This window comes from Chrysochloris asiatica, unplaced genomic scaffold (assembly GCF_000296735.1).
Source record: "Chrysochloris asiatica unplaced genomic scaffold, ChrAsi1.0 scaffold00020, whole genome shotgun sequence".
Classification (NCBI taxonomy): Eukaryota; Metazoa; Chordata; class Mammalia; order Afrosoricida; family Chrysochloridae; genus Chrysochloris; species Chrysochloris asiatica.
This window is the reverse complement of record NW_006408538.1, coordinates 14,682,143-14,704,553: the sequence shown is the minus strand read 5'-3', so window position 1 is coordinate 14,704,553 and position 22,411 is coordinate 14,682,143. Positions and strand designations below refer to the sequence as shown.

At 46.8% G+C, this 22,411-nt stretch overlaps 1 protein-coding gene across 1 annotated transcript; it reads left to right on the top strand.

Moving 5' to 3' along the window:
- The first annotated feature begins 8,501 nt into the window (after nucleotides 1–8,501).
- TBATA (thymus, brain and testes associated) lies at nucleotides 8,502–22,152 on the top strand. Its single transcript, XM_006835858.1, has 10 exons — nucleotides 8,502–8,548; nucleotides 10,022–10,257; nucleotides 11,612–11,767; nucleotides 12,582–12,665; nucleotides 13,989–13,996; nucleotides 15,685–15,855; nucleotides 17,959–18,040; nucleotides 19,921–20,065; nucleotides 20,882–20,934; nucleotides 22,067–22,152. Exons 1-10 carry the CDS (start codon nucleotides 8,502–8,504, stop codon nucleotides 22,150–22,152), a joined length of 1,068 nt encoding a protein of 355 aa, XP_006835921.1.
- Nucleotides 22,153–22,411: the final 259 nt, after the last annotated feature.

Below are 22,411 nucleotides of genomic sequence, written 5' to 3'. Positions count from 1 at the left end.
CTATGCACAATAGAACGAAGCCCTGCCTGGTCCTGTGCCAACCTCATAATCATTGCTACATTTTAGCCCATTGCTGCTGTCTCTGGGCCAATCCAACTCGTTTGAGGCCTTCCTCTTTATCTCTTTATCTCTGAACCTCCACCAAACATGATGCCCTGCTCCAGGGACTGGTCCTTCCTGATAATATATCTGAAGTATGAGAGACAAAGTCTGGCCATCCTGTCTTCCAAGGAGCATTCTTGCTGTACTTCTAACACAGATTGATTTGTTCTTTTGGCAGTCCATGGTGCTTTTAATATTCTCCTTCAACATCATAAGTCAAATGCATGAATTCTTCTATGGTCTTCCCTATTCACTGTCCAACTTTCACATGCATATGAAGTTATTGAAAATACCATGGCTTTGGTCAGGCACAGCTTAGTCCTCAAACTGACATCTTTGCTCTTGAACACTTTAAAGAGGTCTTGTACAGCAGATTTGCCTAATGCAATACATAATTTGATTTCTTGACTGCTGCTTCTGTGAGTGTAGATGGTTGATCCAAGCAAAATGAAATCTTTGACAACTTCAACTTTGTCTCCATTTATGAGAATGTTGTCTATTGTTTAGTGGTCAGGATTTTTGTTTTCTTTACACTGAGGTGCAACCCATACTGAAGGTTGTATGGTTTTGATTTTCATCAGTATTTTAAATCCTCTTAGCTTTCAACAAGCAAGATTGTATCATCTACATATCGCAGGTTGTTAATGAGTCTTCCTCCAATCCTGATGCCATGTTTTTCTTCATATAATCTAGTTTATCAGCTTATTTGGTCAGCATGCAGATTCAATAAGTATGGTGAAAGAATACAATCCTGGCATACATCTTTCCTAACTTTAAACCATTTGGTGATCCCTTGTTCTTTTCAAACAACTACTTCTTGGTGTCTCTGTACAGGCTGCTCATGAGCACAATTAAGTGTTCCTGAATACTCATTCTCTGTAATGTTATCCATTTTTTGTCATGATCTATACAATCGAAAGTCTTTGCATAGTTAATAAAACACAGGTAAACATCTGGTATTCTCTGCTTTCAGCCAAGTTCTATTTGACCTCAGAAATTATATCCATCATTCTATGTCCTGTTTTGAATCCGGCTTGAACATCTGGTAGTTCTCTGTCAGTGTATGCTTGCAGCCATTTTTATATAATCTTTAGTAAAATTTTACTTGCATGCAATATCAATAATATTGGTCAACAATTTCCGCATTCCAATGGGTCACCTCTCTTTGGAATGGGTGCAAATATGGATCTCTTCCAGTCACGTGGCCTGGTAGTTGTCCTTCAAATTTCTAGGCATAGAAAAATGAGTGCCTCCAGTGCTGCATCATTTTGTTGAACTATTTCTATTTGTATTCCATTAATTCCCGGCACTTTGTTCTTTGTCATTGCCTTCAAAGAGCCTTGGACTTTTTCCTTCAGTATCTTTGACTCTTGATCATATGTTACCTCTTGAAATGGTTAAATATTGACCATTTACTCTTGGTGCAGTGACTCTGTATTCTTTCCATTTTCTTTTGATGCATTTTGCATCATTCAATACTTTTCCCATAGAATCCTTCAATATTACAACTCGAGGATTGATTTTTTTTCTTCAGTTCTCTTAGCTTGAGAAAATCGGGGTGTGTTCTTCCCTTTTGGTTTTCTAATTCCAGGTCTTTGCATATTTTGTTATAATATTTGCCTTTGTCTTCTTGAGCTGTCCTTTGAAATTATCTATTCAGCTCTCTTACCTCATTTCTTCCATTTATCATCTCGTAGTGTAGTGGTTACAAATTGGGCTGTGAGCTGCAAGGTCAGCAGTTCGAAACTACCAGCGGTTCCGCGGGAGAAAGATGAGGCGGTCTGCTCCCGTAAAGATTTACAGCCTCGGAAACCCTGTGTAGGGTCGCTATGAGTTGGAACCGACTCCACGGCACTTAACAACAACAACAACAACGCTGGAGAGCAAGTTCAGCATCTCTTCTGACATCTGTTTTGATCTGTCCCTTCTTTCTTTTTAATGACTTTTTGCTTTCTTCCTGTATGATGTTCTTGATGTCATTCCACAACTCTTCTGGTCTTCGGTCATTAGACATTAAAGTCTAATGCATCAAATCTCTTCTTCAGATGGTCTCTAAATTCATGTGCAATATGTTCAAGGTCATATTTTGATTCTTGTGAACTTGTTTTAATTTTGTTGAGCTTCAGCCTCAACTTGTATATGAGCAATTGATATATCATTGGTTCTTGATCATGTACTACCTCCACAGTCTGCCCTGGCCTTGTTTTGGCTAATGATATGGAGCTTTTCCAGTATCTCCTTTGACAGATTTAATCAATATGATTTCTTTCTATTCCATTTGGTAAGGTCCATGTGTATAGTCATCTTTTATGTTGTTTAAGTATTTGCAATGAAGAAATCATTGATCTTTAAAAATTCTATCATGCAATTTCCTACTTATTTCTATCACCAAGGCCATATTTTCCAATTACTGATCCTTCCTCTTTGTTTCCAACCTTTGTATTCCATTCACCAGTAATTATCAATACATCTTGGATATATGTTTGATCAATTTCAAACTGAAGAATATGTTAGAATTCGTCAATTTCATCCTCACTTGCATTAGTGGTTGGTGCATAAATTTGCATAATAGTTGCATTAACTGGTCTTCCTTGTAGGCATATGGATAGTGTCCTATCATAGACAGTGTGGTGCTTCAGCACAGCTCTTGGTATGTTCTTTTTGATGATGAATGCAATGCCATTCCTTTTCAATTTGTCATTCCCAATATAGTAAATCATGTGATTGTCAGATAAAAATGGCCAATACCAGTCTATTTCAGTTCACTAAAGCCTAGGATGTCAGTCTTTATGCATTCCATATCATTTTGACAATTTCTGAATTTCCTAGATTCATACTTCATACATTCCATGCTCTGAGTATTAATGGATGTTTACAGCTGTCTCTCTTCATTTTGAGTTGTGCCCCATCAGCAAGTGAAGGTTCCAAGGACTTTATTCCATTTACGTATGTCACCATGGTCAACTCTACTTTGAGGAGGCAGCTCTTCCCCAGTTGTATTTTGAATGCCTTCCAACCTGAGGGGCCCATCATCTGGCACTATATCTGACAATATTCTGGTCCTCTTCATCATGTTTCTATATTCACTGTTCTTGTGCTGACAGTGTTCCACTGCTATTCATAAGGTTTTCAGTGACTAAATATTTGGAATAGTCCATCTCTCCTTCTTTCTAGTCTGTCTTCATCTGGAAGCTCATCTGAAACATGTCCACTGTGGATGACCCTGCTGGTATTTAAAATACCTGTTGCACAACTTCCAGCATCACAGTAACACACAAGCCAACACATAAGGACAAACTGATAGATGAATGGTGGCATTAGCCATTAAAGAGATGCAAGTCAAAACAAAAATGAGATACCATCTCATACTAACATTAACAGCAAAGTTAAAACCAAAACAAAACTGAGAACAACAAATACTAGCAAGAATATGGAGAGACTGGGACATTCCTACATTGCTGGTAAGACTGTAAAAGGGTTCTCCTATTCTTGAAAATGGTATAGCACTTCCTCAGAAAGTTGGAAATAGAAATACCTTATGATCCAGCAATTCCTCTATATGGTATATAGCCACAAGAAATACGAGCCATAACACATATAGGTATATACACACTGATGTTCATCACAGCAGGATCCATAATAGCAAAAAGATGAAGATAGCCTAATTGCCCATCAATGGAAGAATGGATAAACTTTGGTACATACGCACAATGGAATACTAAACAACCTTGAAGAATAATGATGAAGCTGCAAAACACCTCTTAACATGGATGAACCTTGAGGACATTATGCTGAGTGAAATTAGTCAGACACAAAAGGACAAATAATGCATAAGATCATTATTGGAAAAGCTTAAGGAAAGATTCCACACTAAAAGAAAAATTCTTTGATGGCTACCACTGGTGAGAAGGAGAGGACAGTAATTCACAGATTAGGGGGTAGATATATGATAGCTCATGTGATGGGGAAGGCAATATACAAGGAGGGGGAAGGCAATACACAAGGAGTGTGGTAGATGCATGACAATACAGGGGAAGACTTAGGGAAGTATACATGGGCTGAATGGGATAGAGGGAAATAATGATATATGCACAACCTTGGAACAACAGTGCTCTGTGATACAGAGATTGAGACATAGTCTGAACTGGCAAAGGAGGAAAAAATGTGAAGGGTCTTGACTGTCTTATGTATATTGGTGTCCCTTGCCTACTACTGTAAAATATCCATTTAAGTGTGATAGAAAATGATATTGAGAATTATGATTACAGAAAGTTTGTAAGCCCATCTTCAGCCTATAACTGATTACATTAGCTAAAAGGAGAATTAAAATTTTCCCAGGGAAATAGGCTTCTTGTGAAACCTTAGTGGACTATGGGGCCTTCAGTGGAATGCTGAGCCCCATCCAGAATCTTCTGAGGTTGAACATTCCCACTTGAAAAGACATGCTGACCAATCTGGAACAGTTAGAAGAACAGAAGATACTTTTTGAAAGCAAGATCAGCAGAAAAAAAGCAGACTATTTGGCTGTTAGAATATCAAGCAAGCTATTTGCCATCAAGGCAAGAAAAGTCAGTCCATCAGGGACAACCCCCTTCGAACACTGAAACTCAAAGGGAACCCATGAGCAAGCAGTCTATTGTGCTCACTGGTGAGCACACTGGTCTATGTGTGAGTAGAAGTGGGGGAAATGCAGCAATGAAGATCTGGGCTGAGTTTGGTCATGTTCCATTGACACCCATTGACCTTGAGATGAGAGAGAGAAGAAGATGGGCTGGCTGGTCTGAAGTTTAGGGAGATGTGTGAACTTTCAAGCCCATGAACACTGACCTAGCCTTGGGGGGCTGGAGCTGAAAGCGAAATAGCTAGCTGGTCTGAAGTGTGGGGAGGTGTGTGAGAACTCCCAAACTTGACCTAGCTTGGATGGCTAGCTGATTAGAACTTGACCAGATGGAGATAAAGATGTTTGATACAGGGAACAAATATAAATATAAATAGCTACAATTTGATGAACTGGACCTTTGCTTATGGATGCAGTTGCTCAAAATTCCAACCGAACTGGAAGTATTCTTCATATCAAGGATCAAGCTTGGTTCTTCAGTGCACTGGGTTGATAGGGATGGACAGCTTAGACATTGGCTATCAAAAATGGGGGGCTTTAAAGATACAAATTGTATGGCTTACAAGCTTTTTATGAGTGTGGTTAGTTTCAGAATGAGGGTGGTAAGGTAGAATCCCCACTGAATAGTTTTCCTCTTTTCCAGATGGATCTGGTGAGAAGGGATGGAGAAAGATGGTGATTATATGATTCAATTGTGAGTAATTGTTATCAGGACTAATGGCGCATGCCACAACTGTAAATGTAGAAGAGGTGCAACTTAAAGGGGGGAGTAGTTAATCTTTCATTTCAGGAATAGAGGATTCCTGGACCATCAGGAGGGAAGAGCATGAGTAGAATGTGAGATCCTACCCAGAAAAGCAACAACAGCAGAGATGGTGGCAGACAATGGCATAGGTAGAGCAGCTGAGGACTCTAGGCCCAGGGACTGAGGTTGGCTGTGCACCTGCTGGCAGGAGGCTGGCTTGCAAAGTGTGTCCTTTGGACATTTAAATGAATATATATATATATATATATTTTTGTGTATGTACATAAATAAAGGGAATAGAGGTAAATACTGTTAACTGATGGTACATGGAGAGAATTATAATCATTGCAGTGAAACAAAGTATGATTTGTTGAATATAAAACTGATAATCACTCAATTCACAATAAAAACTTAAAAATATAAAATAAAAATCCAGACTTATCCTACTGAGCTACCCTGTCTAACAGTCTCATCTCAACTTCTCCATTTAAGAGGTATCCCTCTGGAAACCAGTCCCCATGAACAGCATCTGTCAGGCAGACCCCTCCACAGACATCATCTACCTTCCCCCAGACCTGATCAGGCTGACAGAGCAAGGACCCAATCCGACCAATGAACTTAGCCAGGTTTCCTCTTTGCTATTGCTTGCTGGCAAAACCAGCCTCATACTCTGGCTCTCTCGCTTGGTCCCCATCACAAATTCTGGACTGCGTGTTTCCTCAGAGAGGCAGATTGGAGGGAGAGAGAAGCTCCACCGCAAGTCAGGCAAAGGAAAAATGAGCTGGGTGGGGGGTGAGGGAGAGGGGTGCGGGGAAGTGGTTCTGGAGTTTTCAAAGGGGTAGCCTAGCAACCGCTGAGCTCAGTGCAGTCACAAAGCAGGCAGACTTGCCCATAGGAACCCAAGCACCTTCTTGCTGATTTGCCCTCTTGCTCCTGCTCCCTTGGGCAGCAAGGCTTCACCAACACATGCTAGAGTGAGCACGCTCCTTGGTGAGTCCAGAGAACTCTTCCAGGGAGGAAGAGTTTCAGAGTCAGGCCACTGGGAAGGGCCAAGAGGGCAGAAGTAGGGAAGAGGGAAGCTCTGTCTCCGGATTGATGTGAGCATTCAGACTGCTGGTGCCTGGCTACCTGGGGGGCCCAGAGAGAGGGGAAAGGCAGCAGAGCAGGGACGGACCACAGTGGGGCCTGGCCTGCTCTGCTCAGAGTCCCTGTTGCCCTCTCTCAGCATCTGAGAGTTGTGACCCATTAGTGGCTTAGAAAGTCAATTTGATGAATGGAAACACTGACAAAATGAACACAGAAAAAAACCCAGGATCGTAATATCAGGGTGCATCACCTGTAGTATAGGGGTAAGGATTACTTCAGGGCACCCTTGGTTGGTTTTATGCACACACACAAGCGTGTGCACATATATGTGTGAACTGAGGCATGAAGTCAAAGAATTTCTTACTGTGGTCCCAGTCAAAAGCATTTGGAAGTCTCTGTTCTAGCGAGGAGTGCCTTTACCTGTTGGCAGAGGAGTTTGGGGCTTCCTGGCCATTGTTTTTCTCTTTAGAGCCTGCTTTTCTTTTTAGAACCTCAGCAAGGTTCCCTTTTCTGATGTCAGGCAGGCAGTGGTGATCCGCCCTAGCCAAACCTGATGACGTGATGGCATTGAGGGATCTCAAGGGCCCATCTTTGTGCTTCTGTGATTTGAGGTTTAGTTCTTAGAATGCACTGATTTCCTGTCCCACTCCATCCTGGCACCTACCACCTTAGCCCTTAAGTTGTGTGTGTGTGTGTGTGTATGTGGTAGTCAGATATTGATGTCGATTTTTTTCTTGCCCACAGATTTAGAGTAACCACAATTCTTGGTTTTGACACCTATCATCTTGCATCCATCTCATTGAATTAATTATTGAATAATATATTTAATACTGGGAGCACTGTGTTTCTTTAGGAGAAGTACTGGGCTTCAAGCCACAAGGTTGCAATTGGAGCCCACTAGTCACTGTGTGGGAGAAAGATGAGGCTTTCTGCTCCCTCAAAGATTTAAATCCTCAGAAACCCTACACAGGGTCACATCAGAGTGACAACACTGAACACTAACAATGGTACCATCCAAACAAAGAAATAGAATATTCCCAACAACACACATCCTTCTAAGCTCTTCTCCTACCCCATCTTTCTCAAGTGTAAGCACTACCTGAAGTTTATGTTTAGCAATTTCTCATCTTTCTTTTCTTTAAAAGTTTTATCACTGATGAGGAGGTTTCCAAAAGTTTGTGGAAATCCCATTATCTTTTAATTCCACGTCACATACTTTTGGAAGCCCCCTTATCTATATCCATGATAACTTTGCCTACTTTAGAACTTTTTTTATAAAGCTTTATATACCTTATTGCACTTTAGTTATACCTCAGAAAGGGGAGAAAATTAAAAATGTATTTGAAATGAGCAAAAATACACTTTCACGTGAATTCACATTTCATTAAGAACATTAAAAAAAAAAAAGCCTCATATACAATCTCCAGGAATTTGTTTTACTTCACTTAGCATTTTATTTGTAAGCTTGGTTCATGTTGTTTTGTGCCTCTGTGACTCATTTTCCTGGTGTGAACGTCACACAGTCTACTTATTCATTCTTCTACCATTGGACATTGGGGCTGTCACCAGATTTTTGCTAGTTGAGGCCATATTACTATCAATATGCCTATAAATAGCCCCATGTGTGGTGCTGCAGGTTAATGTGCTGGTCTGCAAGGTCGGTTTGAACCATAAGGTTGACAGTTCAAACTCACTAGCTGCTCCTTGGAAACCCTATACAGGGTCACTATGAGTCAGAACTGACCCAATGGCACTTAACAACAACAACAAAGACACATCTGTGCAGGAGTTTGTCCTGGGTAGATACCTGAGAGAGAAATTGCTGGGTGGTGTGGCATGCAGAATGTTCAATTTTGCAAGATTTCGCCAATATACTCCCAGCACATCTCTGTGAGTCTCTTTAACACTGGTCTTCAATGCACTGGTCTTGCTTCCGTTAGAAACCCTATAATGATGACAGAGGTGAGGACTCAGTTGGCAGAACATCTGCTGATGAGGTAAGGCTCTTGGATGACTGAGGAGGTGGTGGTGGTAGGGTGGGCAATGAGGGTAAAGGTGGAGACAAAACACTGGACGTCAAGACAGGAGTCCTCCTTCACCTTCCACCACCATCAGCCGGCCCCAGTAGGTTCTCAGGAGGACTCTAGGCCCACCAGGTAGGACAGGTCATGGGCTGGCCCTTCTCTGGTAGGGAGGGGGTGTGATGCCAGGTGGGTAGAAGTTTCACGGCTTCTCAGGGGGTCTTCTCCATTAGTTGCAGGTACAAGAAAGTTTACTTTATTTCTTTAAGTCCCAGGTCCCTTAGAGGCAAATCAAGAATGAATCAGAAAACTCGGGGACCTGGTCAGCGAAGTCCTCAGAGGGTCCGGGGGCAGCACGCCTTGCTTAGCATATCCAGAATCCAGCTACTCTCCACCAGAGGGCCTCCCTTCAGCCAGGGTCTCCATGAGACGGGCGTACAGACCACAAGCAGGCAGGTGGTGCCACCAAACCCCAGGCAGGGAGTCCCCGCCTTTTGCATCCATCCTTGATTTCCCACCAGGGGCAAAGGTTCAACACCCTCAGGATGGGGAAGGGGTTCAGAGTGGAGGACAGAGAACCTGAGATGGCGTCTCACCAGGGAAACAAGAACTTGAAACTTCCCTGTAGCAGTCAGCTCCTAGGAAGGGTGTCCACGGGAAAAGGACTTGCTCGTTTGGCTTGGCCTTGGATCATGGATGCTGAGTCCAGGCCAAGACAGCCCCTGAAGGCAAGGGGGAGGGGAATAACCCACAGCTGGCTTCTCCTGGGCTGCCAACAGCGTGGCTTGGGGGGAACATCCTTGCTGGGGTCAGCCCCCCCACCCCCCCCCGGCCCTGGGGTGTATAAAAGTGCCTTTGCTCTAGCCTCAGGTGCTTGGGTGAATAGGTGGGTCTGTGGCTTCTTTCTGACTTTAGAGATTGTCTAGGGAGAAAACTGGGACCTTGGGAAATTCTATCTGAGTTTCCTCCAATGGATCCTTGTTGTTGTTAAGTGACATCAAGTCAATTCTGACTCATAGCGACCCTGTATAGGATTTCTGAGAATCGCTGGAGGGTTTGAACTGCCAGCCTTGCAGTTCAAACTGACTTTGTGGTCTAGTATTCCTGAGCTCTGGTAGCGTAGTGGTTACGAATCGGGCTGCGAACCTTAAGGTCAGTGGTTCGAAACTACCAGCCGCTCCGCAGGAGAAAGATGAGGCTTTCTACTCCCGTAAGGATTTACACCCTCGGAAACCCTGTACAGGGTCGCTATGGGTCGGCTCCGACTCGAAGGCACTTAACAACAACAACAACAATCCCTGAGACTGGATTGTATCAACTGGGAAGGGATTCAGGGGGAGCTTTAAATACCAGTGGGGCTTAGTGAAAACCTGGAAACCAGATTTCAGAGTGTCTAAGGAATGAACTCTGTCTTAAGTTCTGAACTCCGTGACCCTCTCTCTCCTTCAGTCCCAAGGCTGAGCTGAAGACTGAGAAAAAGTCCAGGCCCAGGCCAAGGACTCACCAGGACAGTGTGCCACAGAAAGAACTGATGGTCCCAGGCATCGTGGATTTCGAGTTGACCCAAGAGGCAGTGAGGAGCTCCAAGCCCCAAACCCCTGGTGCCTACCGCTTTGGCCGCCTTAGCCATCACTCCTTCTTCTCCAGGCACCACCCCCACCCCCAGCGCGTAACCCACATCCAAGGTAGGACCAGCCTCCAGAGTCTGGCTGCTGAGGGGTGGGATGGGGTGGGGTGGGGTGGGGGCACAGAGTGCTCATGGATCCATCTGAGAACTGGAAAGGAGTATTTCCCCCAACCTCTTGTTTCCAAGGCCTCAGAAAGGATGTATACTTGGCCAGGAACACAGAGCTGCCAAGTGACTAAGTCTGACTCCTGAAGGAGTCCCCCCATCTTACAAACCAGACTGGTGAAAGTCGGCCCCAGAGCTGGGCTCTGTTAGTTAAATCAGCCTATTTCACCCACTTGACAATTTGTCCATCGAATACTTACTGAGTGTGAACTCTGGGTGAGGTGCTTTCTTGCTCCTGGAGATACAACAGGGAATCAAACACAGTCCCTGCCCTTAGCTAGGTGGAGGTGTCAGGAGAGATACAAGTGTGCAGATTTGGAATAGAGACAGTGTTAGTGTTGTGCTGGATGAGACCATCCCATTGTCCACAGAGACAGGGAAGAGCAAAGACTATGGACTGAGCCCTAGGTGGGAGAAGCCAGACTAGGGTGTTCTGGAAGCAAAAAAGGTCAGGGCTTCAAAGAGCATATGAGCACTCGTGTTAAGCCTTAACTATGCTTGTCCTCAAAGCTTAACTATTTCAAACATCATGTAGGAATCACCCAGTCCTTAGGCCAAAAGGGTCTCTGTGAGTAAACCTCACCACTTCCTCCAGGCAACCCTGCATTCAGTCTTGCCCCAGGCAACAGAGGGTCTAGCGAGAGTTGGTTCCCTGTGATTTGCGCTCTTGTTCTTCCTGTCAGTGACTGTGACTTCTTCATACCCCCACCCCATCATCCTTATATTAAAGGATTGTTAGAATAAGCATTGGACTGTGAACCACAGGGTTGGCAGTTCGAGCCCACCAGCCACTCTGAGGGAGAAAGATGAGGCTTTCTGCTCCTGCAAAAGATTTTTTTAAAACCTCGGCAATCCTACACAGGGTCACTATGGGTCAAAACTGACTACATGGCCCTTAATAACAACCCTGGATGCTCATACCAGCAGTTCTTTGCCCTGCCATAGAAATCCAGAGGCACCCCTTGGACTGGGGTCGCAGGAAGCCTGGGTTATTATCTCACCCCTGCTTGAGTGCTACATGACCCTGAATGGACCCTGCCCCTAACCATGCCAAGTGTCCCAATGGGTAGGATGAGCAACTGGTCTAGGTGGTTAGAGCTGGGAGCCTCTCTTATCTCTGAGGATCTATAGATGGTGGGTACTAGACAAAGTAGGGACACTGCTCTCCCTGCCCACCACCTCCTCCCACCTTCCATAACTCTTGGGTCTGCTCATGCCCCCTTCCCACATCCTGTAACCCTTTGCAGACCTCACTGGGAAGCCTGTCTGTGTTGTCCGGGACGAGTCCTCTTTGACCTGCTTGCCTCCAGCTGTATTCTTACCCAGCTGTGTGATGGGGATGCCCACTACCTCTGCCCCTATTGGAGACCCACAATCCAATCGGGACCCTTGGCTTTCTTCTGGTGGGTATTTGAGCCACACCCCCCTCCCTTGGGGTTCATATCTCTCCTCAAGGGCTGCCTCATGTGGGAGGAGATGGTTACTGCTCTGATATCTGTGGGGTCTAGTGGTGGACCCTACTCTTTTCCTCATCTCTTTGAGAAGATGCAGCTCTGCATTGCTCCCCAACCCACAGTTCCCTGCTTGTATTTTAGAAATTTGAAGAGTGATAAACAGATTCTGGCAATAGTCATGTGACCGGAAGCTATAGATAGAAATGTTAGGGACCTGTATGCTCAGGCTCCATCCAGCTGAACAGAGCAGTCAGGTGCAGTGCTGGAGCAACCGTTTGGAGCTTTCTGCTTTGCTAAGCCTCGCCCTTTCAGATAGTGGGGTGTGAGAAAGTCAAGTTGAGGAGGGTGATTCTGGGCTGGGGCTGGCATAGCCAGTGCAGGGCAGAGAGATTTGGAAGATACGAAGGAAGCAATTCACTGTTTTAATAATGGGCGCAGCCAGATCTGCTGAATCTCAGTCCTAGCTACGAGTACTCAAAAGAGTCAAAAGTAGATTGAGCCATACACACCTTGGCACTCGTAGCCAAATGTTCTTCAGCTTCTCCCAGAAACACCACAACTAAGACATCAGCAGCAGCTCCTCTTAGAGAAACTAAACCCAAACACACATGTTCTAATTCTCAGTCCTCCACCCTTGCCCCTTACCCTTACTGGGCAGGAAGGCTGGGAAGGAGGATGGGCTCCCCCAAATCCCTCCCACCATCTGATGCCACCAGGAGGGGCACTGAATAGCAGTTGGCAGGATCTTGTCCCCTCTTCCCAGAGACCTGGAAGAGAGAGTTGAAGGACCTGGCTTCCAGGGTGGCCATCTTCACCAAGGAGAACGAAATGAAGAACAAAGAGGTGGGTGCAGAACAAAGGCGCTCCTCTGAGATGCATCCCTTTAATGTGATCTGTCCAGAGTAGGTTCAACCCAGCTGATGGAGGCTCTGCCCTTGGCACTGGAGCAGAGGGCCCATGAACATGAATGTAAGTGAGGAGAGTCACAGAGGAGCTTCAAGGGAGGAGAGAAAACATTTCAAGACAGATTTATGGAAGGGCTGACATTGGGGGCTCCTCAAATATAAGTGGATGCTGACATGTATGTAGTCTGGGGCATAAAAGCCCGGAAACTGGCAAATGCAGGGTGTTTTCAGGGATGTGGTGGGCGGGGAAGATAGAATGCAGATTGTAAGTGTTCTGCTGCTATTATTGTTAAGTATTGTCGACTCGGTTCCGACTCATGGGGACCATATCTAGGGTTTCCAAGGAGCGACTGGTGAATTTGAACCACCGACCTTGTGGCTCTAACTAAACCCAAACACACATGTCCTTGCTGTCCAGTGTATTATCCCACAGCACCATAGCAGGACTCAGCAGTGGGAACCCAGATGGCAAGGAGGCCTGGCTTTGACTATGGGGAATAAGAGCTTGTCCTTACATTCTGAGCTTCGTCTCTAATCTCATAAGCAGTCAGGAAACACTGAAGGTTTTCAAACAGAGTGGAAGGCCTCATTTGGTGCTATTTGGTGATAAAACAGTAGAGAGAGTTGAAGGGCAGCTTGAAGGTGGTTGGACGCAGTCTTAGGACAGGCCTGGCCCTTTGGGTCTTGATCTTCCCTTGTGTTGGGCAGCCAGAGTGGAGGGCAGGGAGTCCTGGCTTCCAGTCTCTGTGGCTGACATGGCTCACGGCCAATCAGCTAAGCGTCTGGGTTTCAGTTTTCTTAGCTTTAAACTGAGGATATGGATACTACCACTCTTAACTGGAATGGCAAAGGCAGAGCCTCCAGACCTTGTGCCCAGAAATCTGGCTGTGGGAAGGTTCCCAGGCAAAGAAAGGAAGGTTTCCCTTGCCACGCTGGAGGCTGGAAAGGATCTGGGCATAGCTGAGCTAGAAATTAATGTGAGTAGTGGGGGCCTTAGCTCAGGGTATTATTGCTGTTTGTTACTCAGTACTGTCTAGGCGCTTCACATTCACAGTGATCCCTGTATAGGGTTCCCCGGGTTGTAAATCTTTGCGGAAGCAGAAAGCCACTTCTTCCCTCAAACCACCAATCTTCTGCCTCAAAATCCAGTGCTTGTCCTACAGAACCACTGTACTCCCTTGGGTGGTGGTGGTTATATACCGTGGAGTTGGTTCCGACTCATAGTAACCCTGTACAGGGTTTCCGAGGCTATAAATCTTTATGAGAGCAGAAAGTCTCATCTTTCTCCCACAGAACAACTGGTAGTTTCGAACTGTTGACCCTGAAGTTAGCAGCCTGATTTGTAATCACTATGCTAACAGAGCTCCTTCCGCACTCCCTTGTTGTTGTTAAGTGCCGTCAAGTAGATTCTGACACATAGCAATCCTGTATAGGGTTTCCAAGGAGCAGCTGGTGAGCTTAAACCACCGACTGTGCAGTTCAAACAACTTTGCAGTCTGACGCATTAGCCCACAGTGCCACACCAGGACTCCTGTGTAGCTCTCTCCTGCTGTCCCTCCAGTCCATTTTAGATGTGAAAAATAAACCCCGTGCTAAGGGAATGAGGAACACAGGAAGAAGGAAGACCACCAGGGGGCGTCCAGATTTCAAACTTCTGATGCTGTCTTCCAGGAAAATTATTTGCTAGTTTAAAGCCCCCAAATCCACTGTCATTAACTCATGTTGTTGCTGTTACTGTCATCAAGTCAGTTCTGAAGCATAGCGACTCGGTACAGGGTTTCCAAGGAGTGGCTGGTAGGCTTGAACTGTCAACCTTGAGGTTGAAGTCCTGTGCTTATCTTAAAATACCATCAACTCATAGCGACCCTATATATAGTTTCCAAAACGGAAATTCTCTATAAAAGCAAGACAGCCTCATCTTTTCCTCAAGGAGCTACTTGGTAGTTTTACACCACCAGCCTTGCAGTTAGTAGCCAAACGTTTTATCCCATAGCACTCCCAAAGCTCCATACTCCATAGAGTAAGCACTGGACTGATAATTGTAAAGGTCGATGGTTCAAACCCACCAGCTACTTCTCGGAAACCCTGTACAGGGTCGCTGTAAGTCAGAACCGACTTGATGGCAATTAACAACAACAAAGAGGATAGGAGACCTTGCTAAGTGTTGTCTGTTAACGGAAAGGTCAGCAGTTCGAAACCACCAGCTGCTCCACTGAAGAAAGAGGAGGCTGTCTGCTCTCTTCAGGATGAACAGTGTCGGAATCCTGAAAAGTTCGATTCTGTCCTAGAAGGTCCCTGTGAGGGGGAATCAGCTTCATGGTGGTGGCTCTACAAGGGTAGAAGGGAAGAACCTTGGTGATGCAGTGATTAAGCACTCCGTGGCTAATGACCAGGTCAGCAGTCTATGTGAGAAAGATGTAATAGTGGCATCTGAAAAGTTTACAGCCTTGGAAACCCTATGTGGCAATTCTAGGCTGGCCTATGACAGTGAGCTTTTACAACAGAAGATAATGCAAATGGCTAATGCATTTGTCTGCCAATTGAGAAGTTCGAGATGCTAGTCCACCCAGAAGTGCCTTGGAAGAAAGATCTGGTGATCTCCTTCCAAAATATCAGCCACTGGAAACTCTGGGGGGCACAGTTCTGCTTCAGCACACCCAGCGTTACCATAAGTCACAATGGACTTGTTAGTGACCGGTCAGAAAAGAAGGGCTTTCCATCGGGAGAGCGTCAGAGATGCTGAAGAGACAGTGCAGACCAGGACGGAGATACCCAGATGACAACGGGTCGCTGGCAGTGCTGCAATGCTGTGTCCAGGATGGAGGGAGGGAGGGTGTTGGTATGGAGAGACAGTCAGCATGGCACGTTGGAGATGGAACCCAGACTCATTTTCTTCCCATGTTTTCTTCCTCCCCTTCTTGTGATGCCTAGAGTTTCTGTCCACTTTTCTTCTAGCCAAAGGAAGAGCCACAGAGAGAGCAGGGGGCGAAGTACTCAGCTGAGACTGGGAGGCTCATCCCAGCTTCCACACGTGCCATTGCCCGCCGTACCTACCGCCAGGGTCAACGCCGCCACGCTTCTAGCCAAGACGGCGGAGTCCAGACCTTTGTGCTGCAGGACCAGGAGCTGCTGGTAAGACATGGGGAAGGTCAGCTCTCCCACCCAAGACTCCTGCAAACTGCTGGAAGGTGTGGCCTTTCCCTGGAGGACTTTTACCTAAGACTTTTTAAGACTCAAAAATCCCAGGCTTGGGAGTCAGGAGCCTCTAGGTTTCTGTGTAACCTTTTCCCTTCTGTGTATGTCCTTCCCCTTAGCTTCCTGGTCTATACAAACTGGGATGCATGAACACATTATCAAAGCTGTGTTTCAGTTCTGCCATTTGATGAGTTCCTGAAGGGAGGTATCATGGTGAAATAGAGGCATTGGGACTGACAACACCTGCCTAGTGTGTTCTCACAATGGTATGCGGCACCTTTACAGTGCTGCAAGACTAGTCCCAGCCTTGTCTCCTTACATTCTGAGAGTTTCGTCTTCTGCTTAGGCAGAGCACAAAGCCCACCTCTACCATGTCCAGGTTCCCTCATCAAGGTCTGAAATTGCTCATTCCCACAAGTTAAGGCATCAGTGATCCCTGTTAAAATGCACACATGTTCTCCAGGAAAGCTCAGACGTAGAGCCAGCATCTCCACACCTTCCTTTAGAGCAAGGGTGGGGAAGCTTTTTCTGCCAAGGGTCATTTAGATCTTTATAACATCATTCGTGGGCCATACAAAATTATCAACTTAAAAATTAGCCTGCTGTATCTAACTAACTCACCCCTATGGTACTGTGGTTGCTTTGGCAGGGCCTGACCAAATGATTTCGCGGATGTAGTGGTTACAAGTTGGGCTGTTAACTTCAAGGTCAACAGTTTGAAATTACCAGCCATTCCACTGGAGGAAGATGAGGCTTTCTGCTCCTGTAAAGATTTACAGCCTCAGAAACCCTATATAGAGTCCCTATGAGTCAGAATTGACTCCACAGCACGTAACTACCAACCATCACCATACAGCCTGCAGGCCACACTTGCTCTAGAGACTGAAAACTTGTCAGTGAAGTAGATAGAGCAGACAGGGCTTAGGGTCTCCATAACACAGATGGGGAGGCTGAGGCCCTGCCAGGTGACATTCCTTGGTCCAGGTTCCCCAGAGAGAGAACAGTCAAGCTGGTACTAGAACCCAGTACTTTCTCCATCATAGGGCGGCCTCACCTTGCCTGGAATTAGGTTCTCAGGTCCTGTGGGGAGGGGGCACAGGGCAGGTAAGTTGGATGCGGAGAATCGAGAAGGGCCCAGGGGCAGATCAGGGTGGGTAACTATAGTGGGTGGGTACCTGGGGGGGAGGGTGGGCACCCATGCTAGTCTGGGGACAGGTCTTACCTACTTCCCAGTCTGCTACATACAGACAAGGCAGACCTTCTGGGGACAGACAGGCCCCTCTGGGTCCTGAGAAGATTGGCTGCCAAGTGCTGAAGGACCCCATTCTCCTAGGACTCCAGGGGCTCCACCTCCCACCAAGACTTCCAGCCAGTCATAGCCACTGCCACCATCAGCCACCTGGCCTAGGGAACCCCCATAGCCCATCCAAGAGACAGCTGGATCTTGACTGGCCAGCATGGGGGAAAACGGGCCCTGAAGTAGTAAAGATACCAAAGGCTGAGAAGGCAGCTGGGAGTCAAGTGGACTCATTGAACTGCAGGAAGACGCCCTCTGCCAAGCCGTGTACACAGCTGGCCAGTCCTGATCTTCAGGCCACCCACTGGGACCACCCAACCTCTTTGCCAACACTTCCAAACTTGGGGAGCTTCAGGGTGGGGAGACCTGTGAGGTTCCCAAAATTCCCACACCAAGGACCAGGGCACTTGGGACTCGGTGTGTCTCTAAGGGGCGGCCCCCTGACAGTTCTGACATTGCCATCTGAATGAGGGGTTTCAGGGAGAGTCCTCAAGGGGTGAGAGGTCCATATATCTGGCTTCTGAGGCCTGGTCCTGCTACAAGACTGCCTCTCTTGAGACCTCCAGTGTTCATCTGTCTGGCGGGCAGTCAAGAAGTTTCCTCTAGGGCTGTTGTGAGAGACACATCCTTGCAGGGGGCAGGCAAGGACTGTTGTGGGGAGGGTCCTATGAAGTCAGGTTCACTTGGGCTCTTGGCTGAACCTGCCAGCTAGCACACTAAACATACCTTCCTCCTGCCCACAGATCCTGGAGCTCCTCTGTCAGATCCTGCAAACAGACTCGCTAAGTGCTATCCAGTTCTGGTTACTCTCTGCTCCCCCGAAGGGTGAGGACACAACAGGGTCCCCTCCTCCTCTCCGGTGGATTCTGATGTCACTCAGCTCCAGCCACCAAGGGCCCTGCTTTCTCTGCTTCCTCCTCCCCGATCCTTAGCAGGGGTTCCGTGACTCCTCTCCTTTGAAGGGACCCCCCTTTTTTTTTTTTCTTAAATGTTTTATTGTGAATTATGTGATAGTTTACATGGGAGAACATTAGTTTTACATTCATTCTATCGTATATTGTCTCATTGCCATGGTTACAATCCCCTCCATGCAATCCTTCTCCCATACCCTCCAGAGGACCCCTTCTTTTTTTAAAAACAAAAGAACTTTTTATTGTGAATTGAGTAAAGGTTCACAGACAAGATCATCAGCTTTATATTCAACCAATCATATACTTGGTTTCATCTGACTGATTGCAATCCCCTCCATGCAGCAAGTTACCTCGCTTCCTCCTCCCTGGGGTTCCTGTTTCCTTTCCATGCTCCTCCCCATCCCTGCTCAACTTTGTTCTTAGGTAAATGTTGCCCTTTTGATTTAGAATGATTGACTCTTCCATGGTGAGTATACCTTACTAGTGTTGTCCCTCCTACCTACCTATCTACTGCATGGATGAAAATTGGACCCCAAAGGTGAGTTCCTTTCCAGACCCGAAAGGTGGTAGAGGGCCATAGCTCAGGTTCCTCTAGGCTCTTTCTGATAAGCCCAGTCATTTTTAAACTGACTTTGAGTTTTGTTCCACATTTTCTCTCACTCTATCCTGGTAGTAGAGTGAGCCAGGGACCACTTCTAATGTGATCCCATTCAGAGCAGTTGGTATAGGGTTTCTAAGGAGTGACTGGTGACTTTGAACTGCCAACCTATACATTAGTCCTGGTGTGGCACTGTGGGTGAGTGCGCTGAACTGCAAGGTCGGTTTGAACTGAAGGGTCGTTATGAGTTTAACGACAACAACATGCTCATCACATTCCACAGTTGTGTTTTCAGGAAAGGTAAATACTTATGTACAAATATCCTCTTTCAAACTCATTTTATTTGTGGGATATATACACACACACACACACACACATATATATTGTGATTGTTGTTACATGAGTTGATGCACTGAACTTAAAGGTTAGTTTGAACTGAAAGATTGGCTGCTCCTTGGAAACCCTATACAGGGTCACTATGAGTCAGAAACCACTTGACAACACTTAACAATTATATGTGTGTGTGTGTGTGTGTGTGTGTGTATAGAGAGAGAGAGAGTGAGAGAAAGGCTGAATGGGTAGAGAGGAAGAGTGGAATATATATATATACCCCACTCTTCCTTCCCTGCCCATTCAGCCTGTGTCTCTGTCTGTGTGTCTACCCACAGAACACTGTTGTCCCAGGTTGTTTATATGTCGCTATTTACCGCTCTCCCCTTTAGCCCTTGCATAAGTCCCTGTGTCTTCACCTGGCTTCACCATTCTTCTGCCACCCTCCCTCTTCCTGTATATTGCCCTCCCTGAGGGGCCCCCTTCTTCATGCTGAATGCACCTCGGCAGCTGGGGCATAGCTCTCAGTCCCACTGCCGTGGGACCCACAGGTGTAAATGCAGGCAACTAGGAATGGGTCTCAGAATGCACACACTGGGCATGGGGGTCAGGGCAGAGGAGTAAGTGGGAGGGTGAGGGGTGGTGAGAGCCCCTCAGGAAGGCCAGAGGGACACAGGAACAAGACAGACACAGGACTGTGCAGAGCGTGGGCTGTGGGGCCCTGGGGCTCTGCACACAGAGGAAGGAAAGAAATAGAGGGTCCCCCATAGCACCCTCTGGGCAGAAGTGCAGCTCCCTGCTCCATCCAAGGCTAGGCAGAGTACCCTTGGGTCTTGTCCTGAGACTGCCGGGGCCTGTGCTTTCAGAGAAGGACCTGGCACTGGGACTCCTGCAGACAGCTGTAGCTCAGCTTCTCCCCCAGCCCCTGGTCTCGATCCCTACACAGAAACTTTTGAACCAACTTCAAGAAGTTCAAGAATCACCTCAGGAGAAGCAACAGTCCTCCTACAGGTGGGCTTCACTCTGCCGCCCACCCCCCTGTTCCCAGAGCTGCTCCCAGGTGAGGGATACTGGGACCCAGAGAAGAGAATTTGGTGGTGGCTCCAAACCCACCACTTTGATGGAAGACTACTGGGCCAGACCAGACTCAAAGTCCCAAGGTCAGAGGTGGCTGGCTGTGACCTGTCTGTGGGAATATATAGGCAGAGAGCTAGTGCTAACACAGGGCAAGCAGAAATTCCTGTTGTGGGCGATAGATGGCCAGAGGAGAAAGAGATGGCAAATGAGGGGACAGGAGATCAGGGAAGGCCTCATACAGCAGTTGAGGAGGGTCAAAGTATCAACAATAAATAGAACTGGAAATATGGAGCTTGCCTGTGCTTGCCTGGCTTGGCTGGGGGGAGGAGGGGGTTTACATCTTTCTAGTCCGTCCTACAGCCCATTGAGGCAGCATTGCATCCATTCTACAATGAGAAAATGACCTACCCAAGGTCACTCAACTGGCCAGCAAAAGCTCTGGGATTCAGACTCAGGCCTACCTGACTCTAAAGCTCCGTAGGACTCTGGGTGACCCTGGGAACTTGTTAAAATACAGAGCCCCAGAGATGGTAATACACAGGGCCTTGGTTCTCCGTGACCAAGGAAGCAATAGAGTCCAAATTGCCTGAGTCATCCTGGGGTGGAATAGGAAGGCCACCTAACAGCAGCATGGACAGACAGTTTGGGGCTGTCTAGGAGGAGCTACTCTTGCCTGTTCTTGTCACCTTGCATTTTGTTGAGTGGATTCTGGCCTCACCTCCCCATCCTCTCCTTTGTATTTGGTTATAGTCAATCCCCGAAGAAAACTATGACACCACCCATACCGAAGAGCGAGAAGCCAGGTAAGATTCCATACAGTGGGTCATCCAGGGCTTCCCGAGACCCCTCTTGACTAGAGTCCTCAGGGTACTCAGGCTCATTTAGTTGATTCTCTCATTTGTCCACTTACTCATCCATCCATTCATTCAACAAATACTTGTTTAGTGCCCACTACGTGCAGGGCTCTGGAATCATTAGGGAAGCATTCAGGCATGTCCCTGTCTCCTGGAGCTTCCGTTCTAGTGAGGAGGGATGCAGACAGCACATGAGAAAACAATCCGAGGGCAATAGGAGTTAGAAAGAAAGTAAAGCAGGGTAATGTGGTAAATAGTCAGAGGGACTGTGGGTGTGAGGAGTGGGCTCCTAGAGCAGAAGGACTGGAAAGGATCCAGCCACATCTAGGTCTGGGGAGGCTTGCAAGCAGAGTTCACAGTCCTGAAGGGTTGTGGAAGAGCAAGCAGGCCAGGGAGTCAGGCCTTGTGCCAGGAAAAGTAAGAATTGAGCTCCACACAGGCCTGGGAGGAGATATAAGGCCTGGGCCTCTCTTGGGTGGGGTGCTCTGAAGGGTTATAAGCAGGGCAATGGAGTGAACCAGGGGACACGGCAAGGAGAAGGCTGTGGAGGGTGGGGAGATATTGAAGGAAAGAATTGAGTTGTTAGTTGCTTTAGAACAGATGCAGACTCATGGTGCCCTCATATGTATGGAGTAGAACTGCTCCGTAGAGTTTTCAAGACCTTTCAGAAATAGATTTCCAGGACTTTCTTCTAAGGTGTGTTTGAGTGGGTTCAAACTGCTAACCTTTTGTCAATGAGTCAAGCACTTAACCATTTGCACCACCCAGGGACTAGTCAAAAGGAAAGATAGTGTTCCTGATCACCTTCACTAGACAATAAGGCCCCTGTGGGCAGCCCAAGCTCCTGCTTGCCCATTAACAAACAGGCACTTCATTGATATTTGTTACCTGGCTACTAAGTCAGGGTGGTAGTGAGGCTCAGAGAAGGGAGGTTCCCAGCAGACTCAAGAGCAGAAGCTAAGTTGCTCTCATATATCTGGGGTGGCCTTGCAGGGAGGAGGAATCTGCTGGGGAGCTCCCATCTAAGGCCTGGCCCCTCTTCCTCATCCTCTCCTACCTGCTGTCTTTCTTCTACCCCCAGAGTACATCGGAACTGCCCAAGTTCTTCGAATTCACTCAAGCCAAAACGCAGAAGAGAGAACGTCCGAGTCAAAGGCAGAGAGCTGAGCAGTCCCCATGGCATTGCCTCCTGGTCACAAGAATCTCCGTCAAAGTCAGGGCTGTTTCCTCCCCTGCTACCTGAAGAGCAGCGCCTGTTTTCTTATTACAGAGTCCATTAAATAAAGTACTACCCTCCCCTTGAGAGGACAATACTGCTCTCCTATCAGTAGTTGGTATCTGTTTATTCTAGGAGAGCGGATGGGTTGCACTGAACCAAACCCACTCCCTGGAGAAAGCCCGAGTGTTACTGCCCATATGGGCTTAC